General features: G+C 36.8%; 1 protein-coding gene across 3 annotated transcripts in view; it reads left to right on the top strand.

The window, feature by feature from the left end:
• SOBP (sine oculis binding protein homolog) overlaps positions 1 to 13,585 on the top strand; it is a 226,550-nt gene that overhangs the window by 43,648 nt on the left and 169,317 nt on the right. For all 3 annotated transcript variants that reach the window (XM_069077109.1, XM_069077107.1, XM_069077108.1), the window contains exon 4: positions 13,237 to 13,388. In XM_069077109.1, coding sequence (XP_068933210.1) covers positions 13,237 to 13,388 — 152 coding nt within the window. The remainder of the gene's footprint in view (positions 1 to 13,236; positions 13,389 to 13,585) is intronic.

The raw sequence follows: 13,585 nt of genomic DNA, 5'->3' as shown, positions 1-13,585 counted from the left end.
ACACACACACACACACACACACACACACACACACACACACACACACACACACACACATATATATATATATATATTTGCAGCTGGTATCCTATCTGACTATCATTTGAGCACCTCCTTCCCTGTAGTCACCAAATGACCTTGAACTTGTTATAAGCTGCTTTCTGGGCACAACACAGATAAGATAGGATCATTAAAATAGCTTGAAAGATTACCAAAGGGTTAAGGTGGTAATGCACAAAACATCAAACATAGTGGGTATTTAACAAATATTGATTGAATAAATCGTTCATGGGAATGAAAAGAATAGGAGCGTTCCTTACTTTTGTAAGAATTTCCTTCTCTGGAACTAGTCCAGACTCTCCAGAAATTAAATGAGGCATTAAAGAAATTAGTAAATCATTGGCCCAAAGCAGGTAGGAATAAATTGGGAGCTAATATTGACTCTTAATCAGTCCTTGTCTCTTCTTCCTAATCTGTAGTTTTATTAAGAATTTCAAAGAGTACTGGCATATAGAGCATGTGATGAGAGAAGAAGAAGCTGGGATTTCCTTTTTTTCTGCCTGTCTTTATGCTTCTGGTTTTCCTTTCCTACTTTTCTTCTATTTACCTTCACATTTCTCTTTTTCTCAGAGACAGTTTGTTCAGATTAGGTATTAGATGAAGATGACAACCTTGGTTTGCCACACTAGGGTATATTTTCAACCTTCTTGCTCCATACTCACTAGAGCAGGGACCCTTAATTTTTTTAATATACAAATCATAGACCCCCTCAGTTAGTCTGGTGAAGTCCATGGACTTCTCAGAAATAATGCCTGCAAGTATATTATAGTAAAATACATAGCATTGCAAAGGAAACCAATTACTCTGAAGTATAATTATCAAAATTTACAAATAATTCACAGACCCCAAGTTAAGGACCCTTGCACTAGAGAAAGATCCTCAGTGTGAAATCTTGTGAGGTTCCTGCCAATTCAGGTGCTGAAGGCAATTGATTGCTATCATAAATTATAGAATTTAAAGAGAGAAGTTAGACCATAACTCCTTGGACCTCTTCATGATGACAGCATGAGGGTGGGTTTGAACCTTGCGATGATTCATTTGGACTTAGTGCCAAATGCTTAGTTATCAACATTCCCTAAAAAACGTTGAAATGGAACTGCATTTGATGCTTGAGTTAACTGTTCTCCCACCTGTGAGTCCTAGTAGATAATTATGCTGGAGTAAAAGTCTAAATTCATAAGGCATCCATTCATTCATTCATTCACATTTATTAAGCACCTATTCTGTGTAAAATACTGTCCTGGGGGAAACGCAAAGTTTAGATTAGACATAGTCCATGCCCTGGTAGAGTTTATGCTCTGATAGTATTTAACAATCCTCAATTGCTTTGTTTCCTTTTCTTTATAGCTATAGTTTATAGCTATAGATAGAAGTATACAAATACATCCTCTTCTGTTCCCTTATCTTGGACTCTGGTGGGGGAAGGGGCGGCAGTGGTGTTTTTATATCTCCTTCATTTCTTCTATCTATTATGTAGCTCAGGGAAAGGTCTTTTTGAACAAGGAGTAGAGCCAGCATCATTCCCTTGGTAGTAGTGGTAGGACCTGTACCTGACCCTGTGGAGCAGACCCAGAAAGAGGGTGACAGTTGGGTGGTCAGATCTGAATAAGGTAACTCTCGTTCTCTCTAGGTTCCTGTAGGACATTCTTCAACTGAAAAGGCAGGGAGGTGCCTGATTTGGGGCATAACAGGGCAGTGAATGCTAGTAGCAGACATGAGGTTGTCATTCTTTATCCCCAGAAAGACAATGACCAGAAGAATAGACTTTCTTGGATGTAGACTGAGATCCTAAGTAATGAATGCTAAATTCTAATGATCATCAACTGGAATGGATTTTCTTTCAATTTCTGATAGTGATCAGTGATTAATGTTTGATCTGGAGTCTTTCCTTGGCCTGCTAGGCTGGAATCATATTTTATCTTAGTTATTATCTGGCTTTGTTGGTTTTTAGATAATTGGAAATAATCTTATCCTTTATATAACTAGAAATAATTTTTTTTGCTACTCAATGTAATTGATGTTTTTCTTGGGACATAGAAACGGTCCATCCTATTAAGATATTAAGATTATTAATATTAAGATTATGTCCTGGGTTTGAACCTTAGGTATGACTCTTACTAGATTTCTAATTCTAGGAAATTGAGGTCTAGAGATGTGTAGTGATTTACCAAAGGTCAAACAGGCAGAAAGTAGCAGATCTGGGATAGCCCAGGTCCTCTGACTCCCAGTTTAGTGTATTTTGTCTCAAAAGCAATGCAACCCAGTGATTAGAGACTCTACTTGACCCATTACTTTTTTTTTAACCTTCTTAGGTTAAGGGCAGGGGTGGTAATGGTAGTGGTGGTGGTGGTAAAGTACAGTTTTGTATGAACAACTTTCCAGTGTGCTCTGTACAAACTATATCACCAAAGGCTCCATTTAGCTCATTCCCATGTTTCCTGCAGCTTTTTGTACATCTCTGGGTGTGAACCAAACTAAAAGCAGGTTAAATGAGGGTGGGAGTATGAGGAATGAAAAGAGCCATCCTGGGCAAAAGGAAATGCTTTTCATCGGTGTTTCATCATACTTGGGGCCACCTTGGAAATTATCAAAGCAGACAGCAGGTGGCTCTTTTATGTCTACCTTATATATGGGTGCACCCAACTCTCTGAAATGGGGATCCTTACAATATGCTTCTCTGCCTGGTTTTCTAGAATGCTTAAAATCTGGTCCTGTTTCTTCATGTGTAAAATGAGTAGGGTGAACTAGATAAAGACTTCTTAACCTTTTTTTTGTGTCATGGACCTCATTGGCAGTCTGATGAAGCTCATTCTCAGAACAATGTTTTAAAATACAGTAAAATTAGATGCAGAGATTTCAAAGGAAACCAATTACATTGAGAGGAAGTTCTTAATATATTTTTAAATAAGAAAGGTTTACAGGCTGTCCACATTAAAACTCCCTGAGCTAAAGTACTAAGATTCTCTCCTGTTCTAAGTTTTCTAATACAATGAACTACATTCTCCCTTCCACATCACTGGGGTTAGGGATCTGGAAAATCCACATAAAATTTTTGGCCCTCCCTTCATACCAGAGAATAAGTCTGAATTATTATGGTATTAAAAGATAAAATATTGATATTATACAATACTATACAAATATAGTTTATGCATTTCTGAGTTCCTAAACTTTTCCTGTGTTGTCCATTGGCCTTCATGTGTTGTCTGTGGCTTCTGCAAAATTCCCCCAAAATTCCCATTTAATTTCTTATGCCAACCCACAATATATCAAAACCATGATGGGGAAAGTCATGATGTGGAAGGGATAACTATAGTTTGTTATGTTCCCTTTTGTGAACTTTATCCAAAAAATAAAATTTATTATTTATTTATTTTTAAATTTGGGTTTCAACCCTTCTACCCCTCCTCTGCATACTGAGAAAGAAAGAAATATCATTATCAATTATACATGTGAAACAATGTAAAGCAAATTTCCATATTAGCCACATCCCCCCAAAAGCAAGAAAAATAAAGTGAGAAAATTATACTTTAATTTGCACTCAGAGTTCATCATCTCTCTCTCTGGAGAGAGATAGCATTTTTTCATTATGAGTCCTTTGGAATTGTCTTGGATCATTGCATTGATCAGAATAGCTAAGTCTTTCACAGTTGATCATCATCACAATTTTGCTCTTATTGTGTACAATGATGTCCTGGTTCTGCTTGCTTCACTTTACATCAATTCACATAGGTTTTCCCACTGCATGAACTTTTTTTTAAAAAAGTTAACTCACTGAAAGAAAGTTCAATTTTGTTATTAAAGGATTTTTACATAGTTTTCATTTCTCTAACATTTTTCCATTTAATTGTTATTGATTTTGTATCTCCTTAACTTCCTGAATATATTTCTTCCTCTTTCTTATCCAGAAAGTCATCCTTTGTAACAAAATGTAAAAAAAAAAATAGAAAGGAAAAAAAGGGAATTCAATCAAATTAACACACATACAAGTCAATTTTGACAACATATACAATTTTCCATAGCCATATCCTCTCACTTCTGCAAAGAAGCACCCTTCATGGACTTCTAAGAGCACATGGTTCCCTTAAATTCTGGAGAGTAATTGAGCCCCAAGAACAATTCCTGATTTTTCCTGGGACCTAGACTCTGTACCTCAGCATCTCTATACTGTCAGATACAGAAGGATGGGAGTTGGGCAGTCACAGACTTTTGGAATCACCATTACTCTTGGCAGACTAACCAATTTAAGAGTATGAAACAAATACTCTAGGTAGAGAGCTAGATACAAGAATGTCTCTTATGTTGTCTTGAATTTATAAGGCATCTTATTGTCACCATGATTATTATAATTTATACATTACAAATTATTATAATTTAGTACATTCTAAAAAATTTACTAAGTCATACTATGCACAGAGAATATAAAGGCAAAATCAAAACAGACCCTGACCCCAAGGAGCCTACATGATAGTATGGAAAACAACATATAAACAGATAAGTAAAATGGAATATATACAAATACAAAGTCATTTGGGGGTTGAAGGAACACAGACAACTGGAGGAGTCAGGAAAGGCATCTTGTAGAAGGTGGCACATGAGCTAAGCCTTGAAGGGAATTAAGGATTATAATAGGTAGAGATGAGGAGGGCAAGCGTTCTAGGCATGGGAGATAGAATGTTGGTGTGAGGAATAGCAGACAGTTCAGTTTGTAATGTAGAATGTGTGAGAAGGAGTAATGTGAGATCATTCTGGAATGGCAGGATGGAGCTAGATTATGAAGGTTTTCAATGACAAATGGAAGAATTTGTATTTTACCCTCAGGGCAATAGAGAGATGCTAAAGCTTCCTGAATAGGGGAAAAATGTGGTCAGATCTGCAATTTAAGAATATCACTTTGATAATTATATGGAGAATGAATGGGAGAGGTGAGGTAGTGGAGGCAGGGAGATCAATTAGGAGGTGATTATAATAATTTTTTGGGGGGAAAAGGAGATGTTGAAGTCCTAAACTAGAATTGTAGCTAGGTGAGAGGAAAGAAGGGGATGAATGAAAGAGATTACAAATTATGATATACTTCTCCTTTCTTGTGATTTATTATCTTTCCAATAATAGGGGTGGGTTTGGATTCATCCATTCGTATTTTCCTGTCTGATCCTTCTTATGACATATAACACAAATTAAGAAGACACAGAGAGCTAGAGCTCTGTGAAATGGAAAAAAAAAACCTTAACCAACCCACTTTGAGATCAAATCTATGGTTAATTTAGAGGCAATTTAGAGGGAAGAGCACTGATCCTGGCATCAGAACAATTGGGTTTGCATCCTGGCTTTGCCACTTACTCTTGGACAACTGATTTCATCTTTCTGATTCTCAGTTTCTTCATCTGTAAAATGGGAATATTTGCACAACCTACCTCGCAGAATAGTTGTGAAGGAAATGCTTTGTATACTTTAAAGGTCTTGGCTGCTGATTGGAAGAGCCTGCCTCTTTGTCTCATGGTGTTGCTCATCCATTTTTCAAAAAAAAAAAAGGCAGTCTGTGTGACTGCTCTGTCCTTTGTTCTGTTCTCATTTCTCAGTGCTCTGTAGAGCACCTAACATACTGCTTTGTACAGGGCGGTTGCTCAACAAATATTTGCTCTAGTCTGATTTAATTGGCACTTTTGCCGCTGTTGGTCCATGTGCCGTGGTTTCTTCCTACTTAGCTTGCATGTGACCTCAGCTCACTAAAACTATTTACCAAAGGCAGAATGGCGAGGTAGAAGATACTCAACTGCTCATGCTCTCACAATTTACTCTTTGTACTCTCTTCCTGCCATCTAGGCATTTGGTTTCTTGATATTCTGCCCATTCTCCTAACTCTAAAAAAAGACCCTTTGGGGGAAAAATCTGATAAACTGATCCATATTAAAGTATAAATCATCATCAATATAGATTTATTAAGTCTATTTTGTGAACTTTATGACCATAATGGATAAAGCACTGGGCCTGGAGTCAGGAAGATTCATCTTTCTGAGTTCAAATCTGGCCTCAGACGCGTACTAGCTGTATGACCCTGGGCAAGTCACTTCACCTTGTTTACCTCAGTTTCCTCACCTATAAAATGAGCTGGAGAAGGACATGGTGAAAAAACCCCAAATAGGGTCACAAAGAGTTCAACAGGACTGAACAAAAACAAAGAAGCCTTCAGCTAAAGGAAGGAATTTTGAAATCTGGAATTGGATCAGAGGTTCCAGCTTCAAATCTCAGCCATATCCTAAGTGATCTTGGAAAAAGTAAATTTTCCTTACTGGACCTCAGTTTCCTCATCTGTAAAATGAGAGAGGTTGGACCAAAAGATATCTAAATTTCCTTCCAGTTTTAAATTCTACGTTTCATTCAGATGTTGATAGAGACATTTTTTGGCATCCATGAGATGAAATCCTACATATAGTCACTTAGGTGAAGGGCTGTATGTCTATGTTCTGATGTCATCTATTGCCTACACAATGGAATAGAACTTTAACTCTCAGTGTAACTGTGCTGGTGTCAAGGGACACCATTCTTTTTCCCATAGCTATGTTACTGATCCTCATATAGTAAGCATTTAAGTAATAGTAGTTGTAATAATAATGACATTAGCTAACAATTATACATACCTTAAATTTACAAAGCATTTTACATACATTATCTCATTTGAGCTTAAGTGTTTAAATGTTTTATAAACAGATGACTGAATGAGTTATTGGCCTTGGATGGTGATTCTGACTTGTCACTTGATGTCAAATATGGAGTATAGATTATGCTAATGCAAGTCAGATGTGGTACATTCAGCAGGTCCAATTTTCTTAGTCATAGAGTCATTAAAGGCATGCTTTGTAGGCCTCAAACATGTTTTTTTCCCTACAATCAATCAACCAATCAACAAATATTTACTAAACATACCACTTTAACATTCTCTTCAAAGGCATGTTGACATTTTAAATGTGAATTTCTACTTGATTCACTCACTCACTTATTCATTTATTTCTTAATTGAAGTAACATTTATTAAACTTATCCTGCTAAATTCTGGGAGAGATATAAAATTTACAGAAGTCAGTCTTGGCCTTCATCCAGCTTCCAGTCTAAGTTGAGAAAAAACACGAACACAGATAAATGTAATATAAAGTAATGTATGATAAATTTTACAAGTCTCTAAAGGAAAATGGCATGCCAATTATCTGCCTTATGGGTAAGGTCATCATCTCTGTGACTCACCAGACAAAAACTCCCTTCCCTGGCCACCACTACCTTATATGAATTGGCAAGGTTTCTTTGATTTTGTATTCCTATTGCTTAGCATAGTGCCTGGAAAAAAGTAAGGACTTAATAAATGCTTTTTTTTATCCATCCATCCATCCATCCATCTATCCATCCATCCATCCATCCATCCATCCATCCATCCATCCATCCATCCATCCATCCATCTAACAAACTACTTATGTGAAGGGGGAAGAATGATAGTTGTGGGAAGTAAGGGTGAAGGAATCTAGGAAAGCTTCATAGAGAAAGTGGTATTTGAGTTGGCCTTGGGAAGGAATTTAATTGGCGAAGAGAGACGGTGGGATATTGCAGGTACGGAAGAGACCACTAGTTGAAGCATGGACAAAGGAAAGTGCAGAGCATATTGGCGGGAGAGAAAATTGTTCAGTTTGGCTCAAGTATAGAGTACAGGAAGTGTTGCAATATGAAAAAAAACTGGAAAGGTAAAGGTGGCCCTAAGAATTTGAACTTTACTAAGTAGGCAACAAGAGGACACTTAAGGTTTTTTGAGTAGAGGAGTGAGAGGACCAGATCTCTATGTAAGAAAACTTATTCTAGCTGTTAAGAAGGAACAGAAAGTTCAGCAGACGAGGCCAGGAGGGTACATTAGGAAGCTATTGTAATGGTTCAGGAGGTTTATCTGTCAGAGTGTCAGTAGATAATGTACTTCCCAGGTCACAGAATCTGTGATAATTTTCAGTTCTATACAGATGAGAAAGGTTCTTACCTTGTTAGCATCTTTGTTTTCCTTGATATGGATTGATATGGGATCTGAGTCTTTTCTTGCCTTACTGTCAGTTCCTAATTAGAATTGAAGGCATAGGATTGGAATAGCTGGTTCAGTGAATAGAGAGCTAAGCCTGAAGTAAGGAAGTCCTGAATTCAAATCCAGCCTCAAACAATTACTAGCTATGTGACCGTGGGCAAGTCACTTAACCTCTGTCTGCCTCAGTTTCCTTAATTGTAAAAAATGGGGATAATAATAGCATCTACCTCCTATCTTACAAGTATCAAATGAGATAATATTTGTAGAATGCTTAGCACAGTGCCTAATAATAGTAGACAATTATTAATGCTATCATCATCATCACCAATTACTAAGTTAAATATGAAAAATGGTCCAGGAACCCTGTCAGTATTACTGAGGGCATATTTCTAAACCACTGTCAATAATGCAGAAGTTCCTGGGGGACTATCACAAGGGCTTATTACAGGGATCTTGAAGTCTTTTGAATTAAATAATCTCCAGAAGGATTCAAAGGAAAATTTAACATCAGACTCTAAGCAGCATCTGTGTGTGCCTCCAAGCACGGTCACAGAAAACTAAACTGAATACAACCTTGTTTCACTCCACTGGGGATGATCAAAACTACAACCAAAGCTGCCTAGTAAATTATTTTAAAAGATCATTTGGTTTTCAAAAATGTTATTCAAATTCACTCATCCTACATGTCAGTAGAAAAGATAAGCATCTGCCTATAGCAAATATTTTCTAAGTTTCCCCACAGACACAGATTCCCATGGAAATCCAAAATGAAGAGGAAAAAGAGGCAGGGTATTTTCATTTTCCTTTCCATAGAAGAAAGTTAACTGCTTACTTTCTACTATGATCAACTGCTTTCCTTTATTATCTGGTGACATAGATCAGAGTTTTCATTTTTATATATACCCCCCCCCAATGAGATGCCTCATTGTCCATGCTCTTCTTTTGAAAACTTATATATATATATATATATATATATATATATATATATATATATATATATATATATAAGCAATTGGGGTTAAGTAACTTGCTCAAGGTTACACAGCTAGGTATTTCTGGGTGGGTACTAGTGTCTGAGCCCGGATTCGATCCCCAGGTCATCCCAACACTGGAGCCAGTGCTCTTACTCCCTGTGCTACCTGGCTGCCCTGAAAACCCATATTAAGGAGATTATATAAGCAGCCTCAAAATTTCAGACATAATTGAGACAATCATATCAGACCTCTATCAAAATGAAGAAAATTCTTGCAGTATCATAGAATCTTGGTGCCAGAAGGGATCTTAAAGTTTTCCTGGAAGCAGGAATCTTTCCTCTTGGAAGGAAGCAATTCTACTGACAAGTAGCTACCCAGCTTCCAGTGATGGAGAACTCACCACTTACCATCCCAAATTTCTAAACCACTGTCAATAATGCAGAAGTTCCTGGGGGACTATAACAAACTAAATTCTGTGACCCCAAAACTCTAATTCTTAGGAAAATTATTTCTTATACTTACCTGAAATCTGCTTGTCTAACTTTTATTAATTAGTCCTATTTCTGCACCACCTAGAGCTATGTAAACTGATATTTGAAGATGGCAATGATGCCCTGCTTAACTCTCTTCTTCTCTGGATTTGAACCAGAATAAAATGTTGGTCATAATTTATTCAAATTTCCCCTTTTGGAGATTTAAAGTAGGAAAAATTTCTTTAGTACTTTAACCATGAGACTGAAAAAGAAAAGAAAAGAAAAACAACCTTAAACATTCTGCCTAATTAAGACCTAGAGAGGTGGTACACATTTTGGATGATTACTTGAAGCATCCTTTAGACTGATGCATATTTAGTTATTATAATGTGATAGTTTTTTCTTGTTACACAAACTGTTCCCTTTGGGAACATGACTTAATGTTGTAAACATTCTACATTTGTTGCATTTTTCATTATAAAAAATATACTGTCTAAAGACCATAAGGAGTGGTAGATTGTAAGTCCAGTTCCTGAAGTAGTCTTTGGGAACGCACCTTCCCATTTCCCACTTGGTATAACCTTTAAGTACAGACATAGTTAAGAGATTATCAATTTCCCTTTGCTGGGGTTTTTTTTAAAGACAGAAAAATGAAAATTATCTACTGATCTTAAAGTTAGAAAAGTTAAGATAATCAATGAATCTACTTACCTGAGTATCCATGTTCATTCCATGTTTGAGTTAATTGTCTAGTTCAGGCCTCTTGGCTTTAGATAGCTGGATTTGTGTAGCTTTGTGTGTAAGGTGGTAGAGGAATGGGGTGTAACTTATTTAAGACAAGGAGGAACAGCTCAGGGATTGCAGGAGAATTTCATGCCTAGTATTGATTGATAAAATTAATCTGGAAATAAATCACAGCTACTTTTTTTTTGTTTACTAACTGTAGTGTTAATTTACTGAGCTTTGCAGAAGACCAGAATAAATGAGACATCTGAAAAATGTTTGCTTGAATTTTTGGAGTAAACCTTTTATGGAATTTTGGTGGGGGGGGGATTGATAGTAATTGATGACATTTTTATGGCTGAAAAGAAAAAAAGGTGATGGCTGTTTTCCAAGGTGGTGCCTCTCTAAAATTGAATTCAATGAGAAACTTATAGGAATGCCAACTTATTTATCAAGACAAATGCTAACCACCATTCTTAGAGTTTTCCAACTGATGAATAAAGAAAAAGAAATCACACGATTTCTTTGGCTGCATTTTATCATATTGTTGGCCTGCAATGGGGCTCGTTTGCAAAACAGTCTTTTTTTATGACACCTTCCTTGTTCAATCGCTAGACTTATTGTCGGAAAGTGTCCCCGTAGGTAGAATGACAGTTCGAATGAACGATTCTTATATTTGATAATGATGGGATGAGGGGCATAGGGGAGGGAAACCAAACTAAATTCTTCAATCCCGGAAATTCTTCATATATTCCAGTTTGTGTAAACCTCAGTACTTGGCCAACTATATATATTTTTTTGTCCACTATATTTTTTCTTCTCAGTTCAGTTCTGTACTGCTAAATAAACAGCAGTGATTCAGAATGCTGGATTCAGAATCTAGACTCCTTCAAGAGAGAAGCAAGGAATGGAACCTGATTAGTGGAGATATTCTCAAAGTGTGCTTTCCTCACTGAACTGTGATGCCAACTGATTTCCCCAGTTCGATTTTTCCTTTCAGATTTCATCAGCAGTGAGATTATTGCCACTGGATCATCTGTGAAATGTTTTTGCTGTGCTATCTTCTTCTTTTCAGGAATCCGAGATTTGAAATGTTTTTAATTAATGGGGGAAATTAAAAAATAAAGCAACAGATGATGTTAGTTAGTCATATTCTTTTGGGAACGAAGACTGGCTATTTAAAAATATAATTACTAAAACTAAATAAAAAAAAAACACTCCTCAACCTACTCTAAGGTAAATCAGGGTATTTTGGGAATTTTGTATTCCATGGATATTGTGTCTAATATGTAAATGTGTGTTATATTTTAAAATATATATACATATATATATATAACTTTGAACAAGTAAATTATAAAATCCAATAAGTTTGGAGCATTAAATTTGAGGTTATGTTTGGTTCCAATTAAGGAAAGGTATAAGTTATAAAAGAAGTCTGATTAAAAAGGAAAGGTCAGCTTTTTGTCTGTGTGCATTTGATTCGTAACTATAAATTGCACCATATAATTTGTGGAATAAAAACCCATTAAACTGACAATATATATTCCATTAAGGTGAATAAAATGTAGCATGTAATTCTGAGTTATGATACTCAAGGAAAAAAAAAAGCCATATCGCTGCACTACAAATTAGTTTGCTTCTAATTTTGCAGGCTGCTGACAGCAATGCCTCAAAACAAATCTCTCAAAAGGAAATGAGATGGTTGTATGACAGAATCTCTGAACCATGAATGTGTCAACAACTCATAGACCAAGGACTGCTTTAGCAATTAGTCTTTGGGGGATTTTGCTCAGAAATCAGACAACAGAGACTGCCAGAGATAGCTGGGGATTCTGTGGTTGCAGTTCAAGTCCATAGGAAGGGCTCCGATTTAACCCATAAAAATGATTCCATACAAGAAAGAGAGAGCTGGTTAATAACAGTATGCCATCCTGTCTACCATCAATTGGGAGGGAGAGAAGAAGCTCAAAGTGGAGCAGAACCTTCTGTGATATAGTCATACTTCACTTAGTAAAGGCAGAAAAGCTTTTCCTGGCCTCAATGTTTGAGTTTTCTTTTTAACTAAATTTTCATAGACAAAGGAACATATACACTAAAAAGACAACCAGGAAAGGAAGTTAGAAAAGGATTCTGTAAGGCCACGTGACTCCAGTCCTTATGACTCTATGATCACCACCCTTTGACTGATAGGAGGAAAAACGATCAAGTTAATAGGTGATATTAAGTCCAATTTACATATAAACCAATGCCAAAAGGTTGTACTTTTCATAGCTTATCCAGAAAGCCAAATGTGCACAAGCATCTTAATTATTAGAGGGTGCTTAAATATCCAGGATGTGACCACTCAGATCTTCCTTTCTGTTGCTAAATGCGGAGATCTGTCAAAACTCTTCCTTAGTAATTGGGAATATTGTAAATTTGGGAATGAATATGCACTTGGAAAGAGAACATTCCCTTAGTTCCTAACAACTCAAAGATGCACGAGAAGTTAGTTATTCAAAGACTATGCTGTGTAGATGATACCTTTTTGCATTTGGTGAGGAAATGATGTGGCAGAATATCTCAGATCTAAGCAATGCCCTATTAGGAATGGGGTTACTTGGCAAGCTTCATTAATTTCAAGGCTAGTTTCAAGGAGCAGAGGGAGGTATCTTAAACCGGGCTACCCACTCCCCTCCCCTAGGACTTTCCACAGCTTTTTTGTCATGCTCTGTTTTGTATGCAAACCGTCTTTTCCAGTAACCTAAGAGCATGAAAATCTCCCAAGCCTATGCAGCTAGGAGCCATCCTGCACTATTGGAAAGTTGTGAGGCCAGTGAAATGAAAGTAGCTTATGACCCCATTCACTTTCATTAGGTACAGGTTGTGTGTGTATGTGTGTGTGTGTGTATGTGTATGTGTGTAAGTCTGATGGGTTGTTTGCTTCTGATGTCAACATTTTTCTTATACTTTTGTTATAGAAGATGATGTGTCAAATGTACAAATAATGTGTGCCTGGTGCCAGAAAGTGGGAATCAAGCGATATTCCCTGAGTATGGGAAGTGAGGTGAAAAGCTTCTGCAGTGAGAAGTGCTTTGCAGCTTGCCGAAGAGCATACTTCAAGAGGAACAAGGTAAGAGAACCATAGAGAGAGCCATAGCATTGACACAGGTCAGGTCTAAATCATGAGCTAGTGAGTGCACTAGTGTCTGTTAGTTTCTGAAAATATTGTATATTTTTTTGGGTCTTCTCTCTCTCTCTCTCTCTCTCTCTCTCTCTCTCTCTCTCTCTCTCTCTCTCTCTCTCTCTCTCTCTCTCTCTCTCTCTCTC

Source organism: Petaurus breviceps, unplaced genomic scaffold, assembly GCF_028583685.1.
Source record: "Petaurus breviceps papuanus isolate PSGF00001 unplaced genomic scaffold, PetGlider_PUasm1.0 90977, whole genome shotgun sequence".
Classification (NCBI taxonomy): domain Eukaryota; kingdom Metazoa; phylum Chordata; class Mammalia; order Diprotodontia; family Petauridae; genus Petaurus; species Petaurus breviceps.
Note: the sequence above shows the minus strand (reverse complement) of the source record. Positions and strands in the feature narration are given on the sequence as shown.